Source organism: Thermobia domestica, chromosome 12 (assembly GCF_964235325.1).
Source record: "Thermobia domestica chromosome 12, izTheDome1.hap1.1, whole genome shotgun sequence".
Lineage (NCBI taxonomy): Eukaryota > Metazoa > Arthropoda > Insecta > Zygentoma > Lepismatidae > Thermobia > Thermobia domestica.
Window position 1 is genome coordinate 380,108 of NC_137465.1, and position 21,393 is coordinate 401,500.

The 21,393-nt window shown below is 33.6% G+C and overlaps 1 protein-coding gene across 1 annotated transcript in view; it reads left to right on the top strand.

Moving 5' to 3' along the window:
* The window catches only part of LOC145666291 (uncharacterized), an 85,398-nt gene extending 65,275 nt beyond the window's left edge, over window positions 1–20,123 (top strand). The window contains exons 2-3 of the mRNA XM_081733366.1: window positions 5,500–5,941; window positions 18,780–20,123. Of these exons, the coding sequence (XP_081589492.1) occupies window positions 5,565–5,941; window positions 18,780–19,494 (1,092 nt within the window). The 5' untranslated portion in view covers window positions 5,500–5,564 and the 3' untranslated portion in view covers window positions 19,495–20,123. The remainder of the gene's footprint in view (window positions 1–5,499; window positions 5,942–18,779) is intronic.
* Window positions 20,124–21,393: the final 1,270 nt, after the last annotated feature.

A 21,393-nucleotide genomic window follows, 5' to 3' on the forward strand; every position in this document is an offset into this window, starting at 1 on the left:
TTCCCCAATTAGGTATGGTCGATGTGGATGTGGAACAATTATGGTTTCAACAAGACGGAGCGACCTCGCATACAGCCAGAATTTGCATGGATTTCTTGCGACAGACATTTCGAGGTAGAGTAATTTCTCGTTTTGGTAACATTTCCTGGCCACCTCGCTCACCTGATCTTTCATGTACAGACTTTTTCCTTTGGGGCTACTTGAAGCAAGAAGTGTTCCGAACACGTTGTGCTAACATCCTGAGTTAAAGGATCGTATCAGAACTGCCGTCGGCAATGTCCCAGGGAATATGTGATGCCGAGTTATGGAAAGCTTCCAACGCCGCCTAGATGAATGTGTTGTGCAGAGGGGGCGCTATTTGACAGGAGTCATATTCAAAAAGTAATCCGCGCAATGGACAATGACTTACACATTAGTAAATGGCATACCATTAACTGTTAATTGACATAAGAGGTACAGTTACTGCCTGATGGTGTCTTTTTTAATATCCTACTATGAACGCTGCCGCACCCTGTACATAGTTCTGAATAACATAACAATTAACGGTTTATGTATATATATAATTACAAAAAAGGACAAAAACATAGCAACAAATGTATACAATTTGCACTTTTTTATTATAGGAATGTTGTCAAGTCACACACACTGTTCCTTCTTCACATTACCGTTTTACTATGATATGCTTGGAAGCTTGATAGAATGATATACATTCTATAAAACACTTTCTATAAATGAACTTAGACTTTCCTGAGCATTTTTCATAAGTACATATTCGTTCAGTTTTGTTTTCTATAGAGCAATGAACATAACGATCAAAGCGCACATCTTGATGAAACTTGTTTCTTCACATTCCTTCTCGGGACTGCTTGGTACGTCGTTCAATAATGAAAGAGCGATAAACGTTCTAAAATTGAGAAGTGAATCAATTTACTCCTTGGATTCAAGTTTCTTTGCCAATAACCAAGCATTCAGAACTGAAACATCTAGGAAATAAACAAATATTGTCCAGTACCAGTTTCGCTTCCTGATTCTTGTTCTGTAGGATGCCATACACTGATCTCGTAAATCTATTCCTTCCATTCCTTTATTGTAGCTGGTTAAAATGTTAGGCTGCTCCACTCTTATCCTTGACTTCTTTTCTTGAGACCACCGACTTGTTGAACCCAATGAAAGTTATCCGTAGTTCGTTGCCACCATAACTACATTACTGTCATTCCACTTAACAAGGATGAACTTTTCACTATTACGATTGTCATGCGCACCTCTTGGTTCTTTTTTCATTTCTTTGATGTCCCTTAGTGGACAATTACGAATCGTCCGTGCTGAATTGTCCCTGTTGCACAAATACCCATACTACTGAGATAATTCATGAAATCTAGGGAAGTAAAGTAATTCTCGAAGAGTATTTTATACCCAGCATTGTGTGAAATGTGTGCTGCAGTTAGCAAAGATAATACGATACTCGCACTCAGTTCATACAGATATTCTCTCCCTTTTTATTTCCCCGTATACAATGGGAAACCTATCATATAACCTGAACTTGTACAAATGGCATCAAGTGAATTGGCTTTCCTCTTATATATATATATATATATTGCATAATGCTTGTCATAATAAGCAATCATACTTTCATCAATTGAAATTGTTTTCCCAAGACCATCATCTTTGGAATGAAGACAAAAGCTTGTCTAAATTTTGTTTCAGCTTGTATAAAGAATCCGATTCATCGCCTCGTTGGACATTTTTGTTCAAATGAAGGTTTTTTAGAATTACATCATTGTAAAGGATAGACAATATCTCATTCACCGTCAAACTAAAAACAGAAACAAACTGTGTTTTAAATATTTATCAACTACTTGCCGAGATCACAATTTCAAAACTGACAAAAGTAAAAATGAATGCATTTTGTGCATATGTTACATTACATAAAAATGTAATAATTAGAAGTAAATGCGATATAAAGCGTTATTCCTTCGTAAAAGTAGATACTGTTTTCCTAAGAAATAAATACAACACATTTAATGTAAAGAGAGTCTGAAATTAACAAAACACTGAATACAAACGAAACAAGATATATATTCCACTGCCAAAATCGACCTTGTATTGAATGCAAAATGTCCCTCACGCACTGCATCCGATAAATCGGACGCCTAAAATTTAAATCTCACCTACTACGTGCTAACGAAAATCGTAACTAAATATGTAATTAGTAATAAATGTTGGAATCTTTACATCCATTATCATACAAAATTTAAAGCTTAAAAACACTTTACATTTTTTACATATAAAAAAATCTTATCCCGTACGTGAAACACTATATTGCCCCGGCGCCATGTTTTCTTCCTCGACAAATGAAGTGCAGACAATCAATGTTGCCGAGTCAACCACAAAAAATGTAGAAAGAATAGATAGTAGACTCATGAATTACAAAGAATTAAAGGGCTGGAAACATCCAGGTTCTTCGAAAAATGAATGAATGCATGCATCCGGGACGCTGTGCACTAGTAGCCTAAAATTATTGTGCGTAGGGCAGATTCGATCTTTGGGTTTATCAGTTTCTTTCTTTCGATTACGTAATCTCTGGGCTATTGTTTACTTGCCGTTAAGGCTGGCTTGGTAGTTTATGTAGGAAAACAGTTGGATACATTTGCTCTTCGCGTATTTCAATGCTCAATCTGAATAGTTTGTTTGATATGTAGGTATAACAATGTTTAGATACAAATATTCGAATCATAGGCATTGCGTGTAGTAATTTTATCACAGAAAAAGAATGGATATGATTTGGTGATATGTTTCGTATGTAGTTATAAATTTACGATAACGGGGATATTCGGATTGAAGTTTAAAGATTCAGTGTATGACATCTCTTAACTCTGACTAGAATCAGTTGGTGTAGGGAAACATTAAATTGCTTTAGTTAATAATAGTCCAGAATTTCTTCTAACAGCTGGTCCACCATGATAATTCAAATCTGCAAAGAAATATGAGAGTCACCTACGACAAAAATGAGTAACAAAAAGATGAGAAATTGAGTTATAAATCACCTTTGTATATAAGGTAAGGCAAGTGATACCTTACAGCTATGCTATTACTAAAATTACATATATTTCATCATGATATGTGGTGCATTCAAATTGGAATGGATATACTATTATCACAAGATGGTTTGTAAATAATAAAATTTAAAATGATTCTAACTACCAAAATAGTTTTGAATGATCTGAGGAAGCATTCCTTCCCTCCTTATACCTACACAATTAGTGTTTTTACAATAATACTCAACCCTACAATGCATGATTTTTTAAAATTATTTTTACCATTTTATATTACCATTTAGTGTTTACGGAATTATCAAAATTAAAGTATATGAAATCTAGTGGGAAAATTACAATTACAATCACAGAAGAGCATAACAAGAACTATAGCATGCATGATATAGCCGTTTGGAGTTTTACTGTTACAGCTGTAGCAAGATGTATAAAACGTAGCCAAATGGCAAAATCATGCACTGGAGGGTTAATATTAAAGTAACTATTTAACAATGAAGTTACATTTGCAAAGCAAATTCACATATGATTAGAAGTAATCCACAACATTTTTCAATTAAAAGTAAGTTTTCAATGACGAAGAAATCGACGAATTCTTGTTACACAGCAAATCGGAAACAGATTCTACTGTTTGTTTTTCTTCTCTCGATTCTTCACTGATTGAAGAAAAAGAAATGTGTGCGGGATCTAGTGAACAATAAGAAGAATAAACGTTTCAGTTTGTGGTTCACATTTAATGTCTGGTAATATGCGTCCGCCATTTTGTGGTTTTCCACTATTTTTTGTGTAGTAGATTTAATTTATTATTAATAATAATATGATTGCTTATCCAGAGAATTGCAGTTTTTCTACAAGCAACAAAAGACATTCTAATTCAATGTTTTCTGTACATGATCATTTGAACATGCTGCAGATCAAGATTAATAACACCTACAAATAGCCTTCAACCTAATCAAACAATATAATTGATACTGATAAAATATGTCAAAGTCAATGATTGAATGTCATATACGTAAGCCATAGAATTGACTTAGTACAGGTAAGGATTAACACAATAAATAAACTGAAAAAGGAATTAACATTAACTAAGAGAATATAATGTGGTTCGGGGAAAGACAAGAACTGTACGGTCAGAAATTCTAGTCCGCTACAAGGGTTGACCAAACTAAATTGTATCACATGACAGACATTTTCGTAACATCCTTGAAAATTGTTTTTGACATCTTGATTAGTTAGTGGTCTTGATTTAGTGTTTTGAATTGTGCATTCCATTTTCCATCTCAGAATAAAATGATTCATCGTTATTTGAAGAACTTACATTACTTTGGCATTTAAGTAGTAAAATTGCCTCTACAAAATTATCCTTTCATACTATTACCAGTTGACAAAACTTACCCCATAATTAGAATATAACAAGTATACAAGCAGATGCATACATCACGGTACGTTATTCTATTCTACATCCCCTAAGCCAGACAATTTACATGTTTTAAATAAGTTTGTAATATTTACAGATTAGTACTGAAAACTTTATTAACACAATTATATATAAATGTGTTTGTGTGTATTTAAAAGTTATTTCAGTTTTGTTCAAATGCAACAAGATTCTGTGTCTTCTATATTCAGTTCATAAGTACCAAATAATTGAATATAACAAGACAAGTCTACTACATTTAAAGCTTAAATCTACATTTATATGTGTTATGACAACTCATAGATCAACTTGTGATTGAATGATAAATGGAAGTATTTCCAGATAGAAGGCAATCATCTTGGAAAGAAAAGAAGACTCGAATTTGAAAAAGAAGAGTAAAGAAATAGATTACGATATTTATCGAGGAACTACCTTCTTCTATCGATCGATTTCTTCAGTGTTCATTAAATTTGTTACCAAAATACCATTCAGCTTGCACCTGAAATCTACCAATTGAAGGAAAAAATACCTAAATTTTGTGATATTCATATAGAATACCCTACAGTACACTACAGCTATTGTGTAGTTAAGTGTGCCACCACCTGTAGAAAAGAAGAGCATATTGCAATGTTTTGTACCACTTTGTTATGTAGCATCTTTATTTACTCCACTATCCATTATTGGTTTAATTCTACCATTGGTGCAGTTCAAATTAAGTTAAATTATCTCTACTGACGTTTTTGGAAGCAGGAGAAATAAAAGTAAGATAAAGATAGGGAAATGTGTACATTTACATAATACATTTGAATGAGGTAAAATGATTTAGCGTAAAGTAAGTCCCATTTCATATATGCGCCTTTCATTACGTATTTGTTTCAATAATTTGAGCTTAGCGCCTTTTTTAGTGTCAAGGCTATAGGAAATCTGAGTAATTTAATATTCTAACTAGCGAATTTTATTTATGGATAATGTAGTTATGTTGTATTTGTGTCTTCCTCCGTTGAACATTATGCTACGTAATGAATCCTTTTCTTTCAGAATTGTTCGTATCTCACAGTAACTGATGAAGGTTTCAAGGCTCCAACGTAAATTGTGTTAACAAAATGGCTTCTGAAAGTTTCGACATTGCTTCGATCAAAGTTGAAGTGAAAACAGAGAATGTGCCTATTGAAGATAGCGATAATGAATTACATAATAGTAGTCCCAGTGAATTGGAAATTAACGATCCTCTTTCTATATGTACTGTGTCGTATATGGAAGGTAAAGAACAAGGAGGAAATGAAGTGGAGGAAAATGACATAAAGCTATCCATATTAGGACAAACTTCGGTCCCTAATTTTACAGTCGCTTTAAAAAGTGACGAGCATAATGCAATACCAGACTCAACCAATCAAATGTCTAGCATTATTGAAGATCACACCGAAGAGAATTTTCAAGAAAGTGCTTCTCAGGAAATTGGTAGTAACTCTCAGGAAGTCAGGTAGATCTAATCATGTTTTTTTTTTTTTTTTTTCATAGATTTATAGGGACTTATGCAGTTGTTTTGACGAATGACTAGATTCATACTAAAGGCCTGACTACTGCAGGAAACGTATGTTAGTCGACCTCTTTAATAAGGCACTAACCATGCGTCAGAACGACTCGGCATAAGGCCCATACTTTTTTTAAAAAACTTACTTATACTTTATTTACTATAAATTAAACTAATGATATCAAAACCAATGGGATAAATAAAAGGACAATCCGTTACGTAGGCTAGGACGCTTATCTGTGTATTTAGTGATGACCCTTAGCGTTCAAAGGTTCAGCAACAGGTTTATAAATTGGTCACAGAAACGGAAAAGTAAAGGCAATTTGTATGTGCTATTAAGAATTCTGATAATGTACTGACATGTTTTGAACGCGATTAAAATATAAGTGGAGATTTCAGCCAAAGCATGCATCATTGAATGCATTCACATGTCCGCTATCTTCTAAGGGCGTTATGAATTAGTTACACAACTATTTAATCCTGGATTTTGCGAACGGACCATGAACGAATTTATTCACAATACTTCCCGCGAAACAGATCTGTTAGACTTTATCCATGAATACGAACTTATCGATAAAAGTTTCTTGACATTGTGTATGCAGAGTATGTGACCACAATTTACGCAAAAAAAGGTAGGTTGTATAAGAATCAGTGATCCTTTTTTATTTTGACTGAAGAATTAAAGAGAAAGTTTATCTAATTCAGATTCAGATTTGCAGCATCAGTGCAATACCATCTCGGAAATGATCCGGATTATCAGTTTCTCTATTTCTGATCTGATTCTTTGAGCACTAATCACAGCACTACGTATCAGTGACAATCTAGACATCTCATTTTCTAAATCGCCTTTGCAACCTCTTCTCATCTCTAGAGGTGATGTAGAGAGAGAAAAGAAACAGATAAATCATCTATAAGATGTTTTTGATTCACTGAATACCGTTGAAATTAAAATCGATTGCAAGACAGGCAAGAGAGGAGAAAGTGATCTAAAAATTTAAAGTTAGAAACTTTCTAGAAATTCGCAAATATGATGAGAATTGCCAATAATGCAATTTGTCTCTCGTTTATTATATTTTAGTTTACTTATTGGAGCGTAATAACCTGTCAGTGCAAGATTACGAGATAAAGGAAAAGTTTTCTTTTTCAGAATTCAAATCAGAGAAAATAATCTTGACCACATTTTGCACCCACAATTCTCTTAGTTGTGAATTCAACACACTATCGGTGAGCTAATAGAACTGTTGCACAACTTAGAAATATATATTCCTGGTATATGTAATTTTTGGCTTATTAAACTTCAAAGATTTTCCACGTCCTATTCGTAATGTATATGGGAACTGCTCCTCATGACTCGTTTAAACCATTGATTAGTTTAGACATTTAGCAATAAAACATAGGGAACAACCAGCAAAGTGATCCTTTTCTTTCAATAATTTTTATTAACACGTTTGTATAGGATTAGGCGTAAAACTAATTTCATAGAGTTGTTGGTCTGTGCGCATACTATGATCATCTGTTGAAGTTCCAAAGTATATATTCTAATGCTTTTCAAAATTGTCATATTTATCATTATCGTTAACATCAAGCTTAAATTCCATAATTTTTTTCTTCATGTTACTCGTTTCATACTAGTCTATTTAAATATTTACGTATAATTCAAAATCATTCCCTAAAACTGTTTAAAAATGTCAAAAAATACGTAGAAGAAAATTTACCACAAATGAGAAGTTACGTCTCTTAATTTCTTTAATGTACAATAGTATGACAAATTGTTTATTTATTACTATGTAAATGAGTAGAAAAATCTGAAATTATCTGAAAAAAATTATTATATTTACTTGGATGGTCACATATAGACCATTTTCAAAGCAATAGTACATATTTCTTGCATTAAAAATTGCAACAGATATTATTCTCCAGTTGTCATTTGTTAGTGTGATTACTCTATGCACATAACACGTATAAAACATGCTAAATTGAACACAAAGTAATAGTTGTCGATTAAAAGTATGCATTAACATAACAGTAATATTTGTCGTTGAAGCTCTGTGTTACAGAATGGAAGTGAAATATTTTAAAATCATCACTTTAATTCCACTTTAATTTGCGTGATTATAAATGTAATCTTTAAAACGAACTTAATGCTTTTTTATAAACCGTAATATGAGTGCAAGAGAGCGATTTTTTTTTTTTTTTTTTTTTTTTTTGAGAGGTCTGACTTGCATGCGCCCGTAGAAAACTCATTTAAAGAGAGAGGTTAATTGATTTCGTGAAATAGAGTGAAATTGCTATTTTGAAAAAAAAAGTTTATATATTTCTGGGTTGATCTCTCCATGGAACAGACGGAACAGCCTTTTCCCTCTTCTTGCGCATCCGTAAATAACATTTCAATTATTCTAAAACCTACATTTCCTATGGGGAAAAATGCATTTACTTCCTTACTGCAACCAATCTCCATATTGCCTGGGCTGCAAATGTGCAACGCCGTTCAGGTTGACATACAATTGTTGTCGGTTGTGAAAGGGATATTTTCTTCCGAATGAAACCGAACGGACACGAACATAGCGGCAAAGCAGCTATTACGACCAGTGTATTGGGAATAGTGGAATTTAGGGTATCGTACAGTTTAGTTTGTTCATGTAATTTTCATTTGTTAAGGAATAAAGAAATTCGTTCATCCTTTTTTATAACGTTGTATGTGATATGGTATCACTTTGTGATAAAAAATCGGGAAGGCATAGCCTGTGCAAGTAAGATGATAACCTAACAGGTCAGTGGTAGCTGTTTCAGGTTAGGGAATTCGGAATTTTTGGTTTGAAAAAAAAATAATCAGCCAATATATGATAGATCAAATGAAATCGTGTCCTTTTGTTTCATTGAATTTTATGTTATTTGTACGGCCTACTCTTCGTATTACAGAACTTAAAACGAAAATAAAATCATACAATAGACATTTTCTAGGTAGTCGCTATAATTTACGAAACGGTTAACTGGATTATAAATTGCTATCTTAGTAATATTTATTTTGTTACTAAAAATGAATTTGGATATCTCGCAATTCAGTGGATGTCTGTGTAAATTGTGTGGGTGTCGTGAATAGTCCCAAAACTATCTCCATCTACGTCTGATTACATAAGCATTGATGTTTAAGTAGATTATCAACATCGCTATGAGATAGATAACAAAAATGTAAAAACAAAGAAAAGAAAATCTGTGACTAGTGCCAGAGGTTTTCTTTAGCAAAGCAGAGGCTGAAACATCTACAGAAGACAGAGGGAGGATAAAAATTCAGCGAACAAGAATGACTCCATTGAATTACTGAATTTGATTTAAAATATGATTAGAAAGTTGGAAACTATTTGTTGAACAGATCTCTTTTGCTAAAACTTCTAATACAATTCAAAATAACCTAAATAGTTCTGTAGCAAAGGAAATAGAACGTGAAATTAACGAAATAGAACATGAAATTTTCAGTCCTCCTTTTGTTGCATTACTTGACAGCGTAACAGGTGTAGCAATTTTGAACACTGTTAAAGATGGAAAAGATTATTTCCTTGATTCACATGTGTTAGTGGATATCGATTAGCTGCAGTATTGGCCGAGTATGTGTAAAAACGAAATGGTCTTGAACATCCTACGATATTCATTTAGCCGAAACTTGAAGGGAAATGAAAGAGCATGAACGTGATGTGTTTCATGTTAAACACATGTTAATATTGCCTTACGTTTGATAATGTGGAAAGGTATATTCCCGACCTGTTCTCCGATCGAAAACGGCACCGCACTATACTGGTATGCTTTCAAAATTGGAATATGTGGTGGATTTTCACTCTTTTCCATCATCCTAATTTTGGTGGATTTAATAGATTGAAACAAAAGGTTTAAATATGCAGATTTAAGGAGAGCACGCGGCACGGTTCGTTAAAATCCGTTAAGTTTTTCTTTAGTTCTCGTGGAAAAAACGCACAGAAGAGACACAAATGTCGATTAAGATGAGTGGTAGAAGCTTACTACATTCTCTAAAATTACTTCTTGAAGCGAGAGGAGTAAAAGCTTCTACCATTCCTCACGGTCGACACTTGTGTCAGTACATTATTCTGACCGCCTGTCCGTTTTACGATAACTCGCAAAACTTATAAAATTTTAATTTTGAAGAAGATCGCTCTGTTGCTGAAAATATCACTGGAGAGGTCAGAAATAACGGCAAAGCAATGTACATGTTTGGAATATTAGAATAGTTATCTATTACTATAATCCATTACGTTAATTTTAATTGCAGATTTGATAGTTCAAATTTTTATTTTCAACTCTCTCGTTGTGGAACACCAATTTGACGCTCTGAATTTGGTACGCAAAATATTGTCATCTCTTCCTCAGATTTAGAAAAAAAAAGAAGGATTTCTTTATCTGATGAAGAAGCCAGGAAGTGAGGAATAAGAATAAACATTTCGCTGGGTTCTTTCTTTGCTTCGGACGTAATTTTGATTTGATTTATAATGGTGTCTCCTGTATATAGCTTTTTTCTTGTTAAGCACACGCCCTAAACTAACTCATCGGAATATTTCTGCACTCTTCGAAACCTCTTGCTCTAAAATGTAATGCCAGAACCCAATTGTTTTGCAAGTTCAGTTGCAGATAGCATTGCATCTTACAAATTATTTCCGTAATTAGATAGTATATGAGTAGATTTTGAACAACTGATGCCGGGGAAAGATCAGCATCACTAGCCTGAAGGAACTGTGAAATCAAACTAATAGTTAGAAGTATTTTACGATGAAGGACACCTTGGAAAACAAAGTCAACTTTTCTAAATGTTTCTTATCGCATATTTACTACCCTTCCCTTTATCAACCCTCAATCAATAGCTTGCATTAATAGACTTGGTTAATACTAATAGGTCTTCGCGCAACTTACAGATTAGAACAAAATGTATTAGTTTAGTTCCGCAACCTTTCCAAAATTTCATAAAACACAAATAGCAGAGAAAATATTTCATACTCAAACCATTCAGACTTCAGAATAAAAAAAAGGACTGATAAATGTAAATACAGGAGTTTAAATTTTCTTCGAACTTTTTAATGCTAATTTCTGAATTACTCAATTGTACAAATTATTAGCAACAGGTTAAATTATCTAATCCCGCAGGTTCTTTAATTTTGTCAATGACAAACCGGAGTGAGTCTGGTCAACATTGTAATTCTAATAAAGTAACACTGATTTCTATGTAAACTCTTCCTTGTAGTCATATGCAATTAAATTTAAATCAGCAAAATGAAAGAGAAAACAGTGAACCAATTATGCTTCAATTCAAAGATTTTCAATTCATCAAGTTTAAATTTTCAGGGTACTTCGTTTCCAATTTTCTTCCAATAATATTATTTAATTTTCCGCATTAGCATTAAGCCAGTGAAATAATTGTGCACTACATTCTGCAAACACTATTAATGACTCTATAATAGATACAAAAATGATCTGAAACTTACCATAATGCAATAGAAAATAAGAAATGCATGAGAAAGTTTTGTTTTTACCCATTAAGTCATCAGGTTTTCTTCTGTTGGTGACCAGTCTTTCTTTCACTACAAGTACGTATGCAAAGAACGTGCAGTTGAAGAAGTAATTTTAAATTAAATTTCCTTTTAAGTTATTTACTAAAGCTCTTATTAAGCAGTTTGACAAAAACATTTAACCCTAACAAATTAAGGAGTTAGAAAAAATCAGTAATTAATACTGATTTAATACTCTGTTTACATAATTTCTAATACATTTCTAAGTAACAATTCAACTCTAACATACCAATTTGATTCGAAATAAACTGATGTTGATAGTAATAGAGAGCTTATTAATCTCACCATGTAATAGCAGCAAACAATTTAAATTTTTAAACTCGTACACGTTAAGTCATAAAGTGTCAAAACCTTAAAATATCCTAGTTTAAATAGCGCAAGTTAATCCTTTTTATTTTACATTTGCAACATGAATTAATTTAAGCAAAAGGTTATTTATTTACAATTTAACAAATTACAGTTGAAAGTCAAAAAGGCGTTTCAGTTGCCTGCATCTGTGAGTTCAACCAATTTTTAAATGAATCGATTTATCTACTCTATTTTTACTAGAATTTAAGGAAATATAACACATTGATTTGTTTAATGCAAACAAAGAACAGGTTTAGCAAATGAAATTACCACTACAGCATTCCCTTATTGCACAATGGATTTTAACTAGGTAAACGACTACATTTTTAACAGGAAAGCGAACAACTTTATATCGAGTTCGCATTGGTTCTTTTCGCTTAGTACTTGCACAATGGCGTAGTTAATGTTATACATATAGCAGACGAACACTTTCTCTCATTTAATTTAGTTTTAATTCGTTACGTGAAAAACACGACTTTTTTTTTTTTTTTTTTTTTTTTGTTCCTCTAGATATTTTGTTACATGTTGAAGTTACGATCCATTCTGACATTACCCAATGATTTTGACTATGTGGTGATCCATAACAGAGAAGTGTTGATCGTGCTACAGTCACGCATTCCCCAGGCGTAGAGGAGAGCAAAGAGCATATGCAATGCAAACCTCCTGTATGGGCAAGGCAATGGCAACACTTGTGTTAAGAAAGATTTTTCCTAGAAGTATTTTTGCTCAAACTATTTTACAACTTGGTAGGCATTGATCGGATTTCAATGAAACACATCATTTGGAGGGGATGAAATGCTGTATAAAACTAAAACAAACATTATTTTAACAAAAAATATTAAGTATAAATTTATCTTTGAATACACACTTTTTTCTTTCTTTTTAACCAAAATAAAAATACCTTAAAATGTTTCAATAACAAAACTCTTCGAGCAGTGGTTGAATTCTTACATTCTTTAGAATGCCTCAGCTACATCTTTAATTTTATTTCAGCGTAACGTAATATTTGCCGACTCTCTAATAATATCTGAATACTCGTACCGCAAAGCTCTCAATGAATGAAATCGTGAATATGAATGCGTAGGGTTAATTTTTTGTAATGAAGGGAAACACATTGAAAGCAAATTCCATTTTGTTATGTTCTGATTGAAAAGCATATTACAGCTTGAATTACTCCATATGTTTTTTATTACCCCACACTTCATAGAATATCATTCAAAATTAAGTTTGAATTATGTACAGCGCAGCGACTGTTCTTTTTTATTGAGTTCTTGTTTTTACGGCATTATAAATACCAGACATACTTGCCATTCCATCCTATCCCTACCCACGACATCTTGATAATGGAAGTCTATTTTTATCGAACACCTCCACAATTTCTGTTTCTAACATATCAGTAATATGATCGGTGATAGTTTAGAATCCTAAACAACAGTTATCAATTTTGATTCACAAAGCTTTCCAGATGAATCCTACTCAATAGTATAATATAGAAATATTTGTTCTTTCGTCGTTTTAGTAATATCTTAAAAATATCCAGAATTATAAAGAAAATTGCGCATATTTTATCTAATTAAATATATATTTTAGTTTGATGAAGTTCAGTTCTCATTTCGAATTTTTAAACTAACATAATCATTAGATGACGTAGAACCCCTGATAAGACGCTCCAAAACAGGATCGTATTTTTCCATAAATTCTATGACGATAAAGAATTTGCACTGTATGCTTTTCCTACTACTTCCCGAAATGCTAGATTAGATGCTACCAATGCAAAAGTAACGTGAACAATACGATTGAGAATTTGTTTCAACGTGTTCACTACGTTGTAACAGTTTCTGTAGGGAAAGTGAAACTTAATTTCTCACCTTAACACTACAAATCCAAACTAATCAACAGCAGTAATTCGACTTGGTGTAATACGGAGCCGCTGCTGTTTTGCTGCCTTATAAAAAGAGTGCTCACCAGCAAACCTGCGGTCTTTCCTCCGTGGTTTGTTTTTACTACACATACCTCTATTTCGTTATATTACCAACCGTATTAGATCTTTTACACTTCAGAACAAGGAGCTCTGTACAGAATTAATTAGGTATTGTACGTCACATTGTACTACACATCATGAATAAATCAACTTTATTTTTTTTTTTTTACTTCCGCTCTTAAAATTGACTTTGGTCCCGGGTTCGATTTCCGCCGTTTTACACTTGGTCGAAAAAGTGTAAAACGCTTTTTCAGGCCAGCCACCCTAAATGAGGTTTTCCTGGGGTGGTACCTAACTTATAGATCCCAGGCTGCTTCCTTCCTTCTCTTTCCTCGGATTGTGTGCTCGCCGAGGGGCGTCATCCCTCAAAACGTGAAGGGCTAAATGGCCTGAGATGTCGAAAGCTCAGAAAGCTAAATCCTAAAATTGACTTTATATTTTCTCATTATTTTATTTTATTATTGGTGCAAAATCGTAGGAGCATTCCTTGTCGCCATGGAGCCTATCCTTTACATTGGCGTGTTTACTTAATGTGTCTCAATAATGTAGGTTATAAATTTTCTAAACTTAATGATATATTGTTATGTATTCTTTTACTTAAATTTCTGCGGGATAGAAAAAGACAAAATTTTGAATTAATTGTTCATTCGATAACGCAGTAATTGATCGTAATAAAATTTCTTTACCTATAATTCTAGGAGTGGATGTTTCGAATTCAACTCACTATTTTGTAACTCATAGCACATGACATTTTTCTTAGCGGTAAGACGCCAAATTTGGCGACTTTCCCCACACTACATACCCGTGAGTTATGTCACTATCACACGCTACAAAATAATGTAAGTGGTTTTTGTAAAACTAATATTTTCTTCGTCTTACCATTCACTTACTGCTATCGTATCAACAACAGTAATCCTTTATATAAGCCTAAGCCTAAGAAACACATGCTCTGTTTCGTACAAGGAGCTACAGTAGAGTAGTCATCAAGGCGTCTGCCTGCGAGCAGGGCGGTCTGGCTGGATTCTGAGTGTGAGTGGGCTAAGGGTTCTACCCTGTTTGAGGTCTCAAGTTTGCAAGAAAATGGATACATTATTCAACCAAGTGAATTTCCAGGTTGGCCGAGTTTCCATATCCAGTTTCTTAACTATGAAAATTAAGACCACTCCAACACCAATCAGTTGACATATTCAAGCTGTTGGACATTAAGTAGGCTAAAATATTATGACATGTTTTGTACAAAAAGCAAAACTCGTTGGAAAAAGCTATAGTGTTAACTATTGGCCACACACTCAATTGTAACTCCTTTAAACAAAACCTAGTATAGAGCTGAAAAGTAATTTATACAAACATGTTCATACAGCATAAGAAATAGCCATGTAGTTTAAGTGAGTAGTTTATCAATGAAATATTCATTTGTTCAAATTCTCTAGAGGTTTCATTCTTCACTTTTTCTCACGTGCTTCAATCAACCCGGAGATTGAAGATTTCGTTGAGTACTCCCTTGAGAGGTGAACTGATCAAATTTACAGAGTATGTATGTATGTCCTCAAGAACAATTATCATTTTTTTGACAATTCTCAAATATAAGAAGGGGACGAATGTACAAGAGTAAATGTTTCGGAGCTTGTATCAACGTACTTACGATCTATAAAATACAATGGGTCTATATTCGTACATATGACAATATTTTACAATGAAGCCATATGTTAACGGAAAAATTAAAACAAAAACCAACAACATGCTAAAGTGTATTACCTAGATATACTTTTTTGCAGTTATTTTACTCATGAAAGGTAACAAGTTGGGGTACCCAAATCTTATTAAACATATACCTAAGATTAGTAGAGAAAGATAAGTAATTTTTTAAAGAAGAAAAATTTCATTTCGAGAGTGGTCAACACTCCTCCCTAAATTTTAAAGGTGTGTACCATGGTGGACTCGTATACCAATCCAGAGCACTACATAACGCTATAATACGTCAATCTCAAAGATAAAATAGATCAATAACGTACCACATATTAATGCTATTTACATATATCTTAACATTTCTTTATTCAGAAGGGGAAGAGTAGGACCAAACAAATGTACATAAATATATATTCAAGTCGCATACAACATTTACCAATATTTGTTTTTTGACAATTCCCAAAATTAAAGAGTGGTCTGTATTTACCGAAAATTAAGGGTAGTACGTTAATGTACAGTTCGCAGCAAAAAACTTGCAACATGAGCGTGTAAGTTTATTGTGAAACGACAAAATCTATTGCTCCAAAATAAGTGTGCAGAGGAGGACGCCGAGGTTTTTCCTGGCGTGATTCATGCCACTTAGACGTTATGTTGATTCCCTGCGCTGTTAGGCGTAGTTTCACAATAAACTTACATGCTCATGTTGCAGGTTTTTTGCTGCGGACTGTACCATGTCTTGTGGAGAAGAATGGATCCATATATTCATCCATACAACGAAATATTGCAATAAAGATTTATCAAAGACGATAAATTAGATCAATAAGGTACAACGTGTTAAGATATATATATATATATGTGATATTATTACTATATTTTTCGCATGTTTCCCCTTAAAAGTGGACTAGCAGGATCAACCAAATTATCAGTAGTGCATATTCGAGTTCTTCAGTCTTATTAAAAATTTGTACTTTGACAATTCTGAAATTTAATCTGTGGGCCAGTATACCCTTCCAAAATTTAATTAGGGTATGCTAATGTGGATATGTCTTATGCATCCCTCTACTGATCCAAATTCACCCATAGAAGGAACAGAGATGGGCAGAAGCATATACCCAACTCTATACCATCACACTTAATTTTTGTTTAGGCAGTTTCTAAAATTTGAGAAGCATCATCCTATGCACTCTTCTCAGAATTGATGGATAGATCAAGGTACGTAGGCAAACTCAAGACAGTAACCCTATGGCGTCTGACACTTTTTAAAAGAAAGAACTCTTCGATGAAATATGGGAAATAATCTCCCACAAAAGTTATTGCTCTATGCCACTAACACAATCTTGATAAATTACCCAGTCATTTTCGCAGATGTATGGCTCTACTGTCGCGATAACATATCGTATTTACTGCTTAATTTTAGGAAGGAATGATATCCGTTCTTAACTTCAGGGAGGACTGATATCCGTTTACTTTCAACCTTGGACTTTACACGATCCCAGGAAATTAGTCAGATCATACAGGATCACATGACCTTGGTGGGGAATCCATTTCCATCGGGAGAGATTGTGTCTTACGGCCAGGAAACCCGAATATAAAATCAAAAAGTACGATCACTCAATCCAAGTTTCAAGAGTGAAGAAGTTGAAAGAATGAATGACCAGGCAAGCATACATTCATTTTCCACTTCGTTTCTGTTGAAAGTGAGGTGACAGTATGAGCCAGTGGTACCCCCTTTTCTAAATTATTAAAAAACAAACTAGAATTGAAGAAAACAAAATTTTACTTGATTTTTGTAATTATTTAAAAAGGTGGTTTTCATTACTTCACTCTGTATATATACTATATCAGATTCAACTGAACCAAAAATACATGTATTACTTGGCCTAATCCTTCTTTCATCTAGCTCTTCCAACTCCTTCAAAAAATGGTCAGAGCACAAGAGGAAATTAGTGTACAAGCTACAAAGTGATTAACTGTTCTGTTCATCTTCTGAGAACCTCTGTTCGCCAGCCAAAAATTCACATTTCAGCCGGACAGCTCTTTAAGGCCTTCTACACATCACGTAGATCTTTCACATCCGTAGTTGTCCTAACATTTCTTGCATTACGATGTTTTTTTCGTGTTCTTTCACATATTTTCAAATTCAGAACCCAACCCACAATGACTTCCCTTCCAGAAGTAGGAGCACGATATTCCATCGAAAAAATCGACGGAATGCGTCTCTACCAGTACTTAGCTTTCACAATTTACTTCAAACGCTTTAACAGTGAAATCAGCCGCTCACCGGTCCACTGCAACATTTTTCCGAATCCTCCTAGTGTGTAGAACATCAAGGTCACCGCCTACTCTGTTCACGACACCACCTTCAGCGCCTGCGCATGTTAGGAAACTGAGGTTTGACTACCCTGTATATATAAAATATGGGGAAATAAAAATATACGAGACTGCTTTCCTCTAATTCAGAAAATATAACTAATACAAGAATTTGTTAATAATTCTTGTTTCATATAACAGCACTTCATACTGACTGCTTGGATGCAAAGTGCCCTATCTCCAAAGAAAAAAATACTAATGTTTTCCTTCACTAATATATGGATATTTTTTAAGGATATTAGTAAACAGAAACGTATCAAATTTTACGGTTCAAGGTTACGGCTTTTGCTGCCAACACGATAGAAATTTAATCTCATGGAAACAAAATGGTATATAATATTTTCTAATTTTGAATAAACGGAAAGAATGTTCAACATTACATGCACTTCAATGGAAGATACATACTGAACATCGTTTCCGTTCCATCTTCTTGTTACGTAATTAAACTACCCACGTACTGTACTATAGTTCAATCTCAACCCATTCCAACTAATAACTGAAATCCGCTGGAAGTGGTGCCCCAGCCTTCAAATATGAATTGACCATGAGATATTGAACTTCAAATTTCACTCCTGAAAAATTTCTATTTTGGAGTTAAAACAGTTGGTATGCAGGCAGTTTATTTGTAATACGTACGTAGTTTTTGTCTTCAGTGCATCACGAAATGCACATGTTACTCATTTCTAAGATATAATAGTGAGTGAATTCCGGAACAAGCCTAGTTTTTACTACTATAGATATATTTTGACGAAGCTATTGCATTCTTTAAGTGCGATATTCTTTCGATTTTAGTTTCCTTCTTTAGTTTGATTTATTATAAACATATTCTTTGCAGGAATACGCTTACATTAAGAAAAGATATATTTATGCATTCACATGACAACTTTGCTGGAGAGGAATGTCAAAGTGAGTTTTCTGGAAAATCAGATTTGGTAAGACCCATCATAATAAATTCCGCTGAGAAACCTTATGTATGTCCCGAGTGCGGAAAAGGATTTAATCATAGGTCATCTTTAACTGGCCACTTGTTAACTCATACAGGTGAAAAACCTCACACATGTCAGGTGTGTGGGAAGGGATTTCATAGAAGATCAATTTTGAGAGGTCACATGTTAACACATACAGGAGAGAAACGTCATAGATGTCAGGAGTGTGGAAAGGGATTTCCTCTGAAAAATGCTATGGTTAGACATATGTTAACACATACAGGTGAGAAACCTCATATTTGTCAGGAGTGTGGGAAGGGATTTAATCATAAATCAACTTTGACAAACCACTTGTTAACACATACTGGTGAGAAACCTCATATTTGTCAGGAGTGTGGAAAAGTGTTTAGTCAGAAGTCAAGTTTGAGAACTCACATGTTCTCACATAAAGGTGAGAAACCTCATGTGTGTCAGATATGTGGAAAAGGATGCAGTCGAAGTTCAGATTTAACAAGACACATGGTAACACATACAGGTGAGAAGCCTCATATATGTCAGGAATGTGGAAAGGGATTTACTCGTAGGTCAAGTTTAGCAAAGCATATGTTAATACATGTAGATTAACATTCTCTTACGTGACTATTGTTTTAAAAGGGTATTTATGTTAAGTTAAATTTGATAAAACATGTAAATATAGAAGAACGAAAAACATGATAAGAACAGCCACATCTTAACACACATGATCAACATACTTCGAACATGTCAGAAGTGTTAGATGGAGTTGTGTCAGAATTTATATTTATATCGAGAAAACCTCTCACACAGATACGAATCTAATATTTTGAGCAATGGTGTAAATCGAAAAAAATTTTTCGAAATCTTGTTTCCCTTAGTTGCCATTTTTGGCCAAATGTGGTTAATAAAACACAAAATTCACATTCATGCCTCAGTTTTTTGAGCAGCCGACATCAGCTTGAAATTTTTAAAAAATGATGAAATCCTAGATTTTTATGACAATAAGTGACATAGTTATAAATAAACTATGTTCCAATTACGTAGTAATAAATGTTCTCCATGCAGTCGCAATATAATGTAATAGATTTCAAGATTCTGCTTCCATTTTCTAAGTTGCCACCACCCTTCCGAACTGCGGAAGTTAATGACCTTGTATGTTAATGTATATTTGTAAAACTTCCGCAAAAATTAACACAGGGCTGTAAATTGAAAAAAAGTTCATGTTGTTTTTAGATTAATAGTTGATCTTAATTCTTTGTTCCTAGCTGATTACGAATAATCAATTCGTTTCTCCCTCTCACGTAAGGTTTTCTTACAAATCAATGTCAAACTTTGGGCCTTCTGCTTTATTATACCTTATTTCTTATCTCCTATCAGACTAAAGAGCTTATTATGGTAAACAACTGAACATGTTTTGTTTAATGTGAATGGAGACAGACAAACAAGAGAATATAAGATTCTCTACACATACAGATTACTATATACATACATATAATATGAAAATATATGGTGCCTCCCATCTCAATTCAGGCAGAGCATGTACCATCACCATCTCAGATATTGTTGAAACTTTTTTTTATAGCAACTAGACATGTTTTTAAGAGACCGATATTTTTTTGTTTTGTCGAAAAAAATTTTCCCGCCAAATAATGGGCCATCACAAACGGGGAGTACAATTTATGAATTGTAAAAGACATGGAAATGGTCAACTTCGGAGCCCCACCATTCAACTATGGAGACAGGTAGAGTTATAATTTTTGTTGTGATACGTACATAGGGATATAAATAAACTATATTTTATTGTAGTTCGGTTTGCGTATGCGTATCTTTTTGTACATACATTAACAAATGAACGTTAATTTATCTGAAAAGTCGAAAATTGCGAATTTTTTCGAGCACTTCCGGTTCGAATTTTAAAATTCTGTTTTCACGGTTGGTAAGACCTAGTTACCCGCTTTCCGAAAAAAAATTTGTATCGCTTCTGTGTGCAACCATTTTGTCGCAAAAAATTCGAGAAATTGTAAAATTCTCAAAAATCGCCATTTTTGGGCGCCATTTTCTCGAAAACACCATCTTTTAAAATTCTGAAATTTTGTCAGATGGTTTAGCTTTACATGAATAATAAACACACCAAATACCATTCTCGACCAGTGCTTCATGAATTAACTACAGCCTTTTGAAGTTAGCGAAGTTTTGTTAACTTTGATGTCACAGTTAGCAACACTGGAAACAATAAAAATGCAATGATTTGATGATGTTTGTGGTTCACATTAACTAAATGAAGAATAAAAGGTTTCCGTGACTGGTTTTTTTATTATTTTGATAAAAAAAACTCTCTGGAATTGTAAAATGAGCCTCCCCCTTACTCGTCCGCTTTCTTAAACCGAAGTAATCTGAAATGGAAATTACGATTACGAAACACAGAAATTTTAAGTTTACTTAAAATGACCATCCAATAAATTCTGATGATCTATAAAAAGCCTGAACTATTACCTCAGTGATGACTTG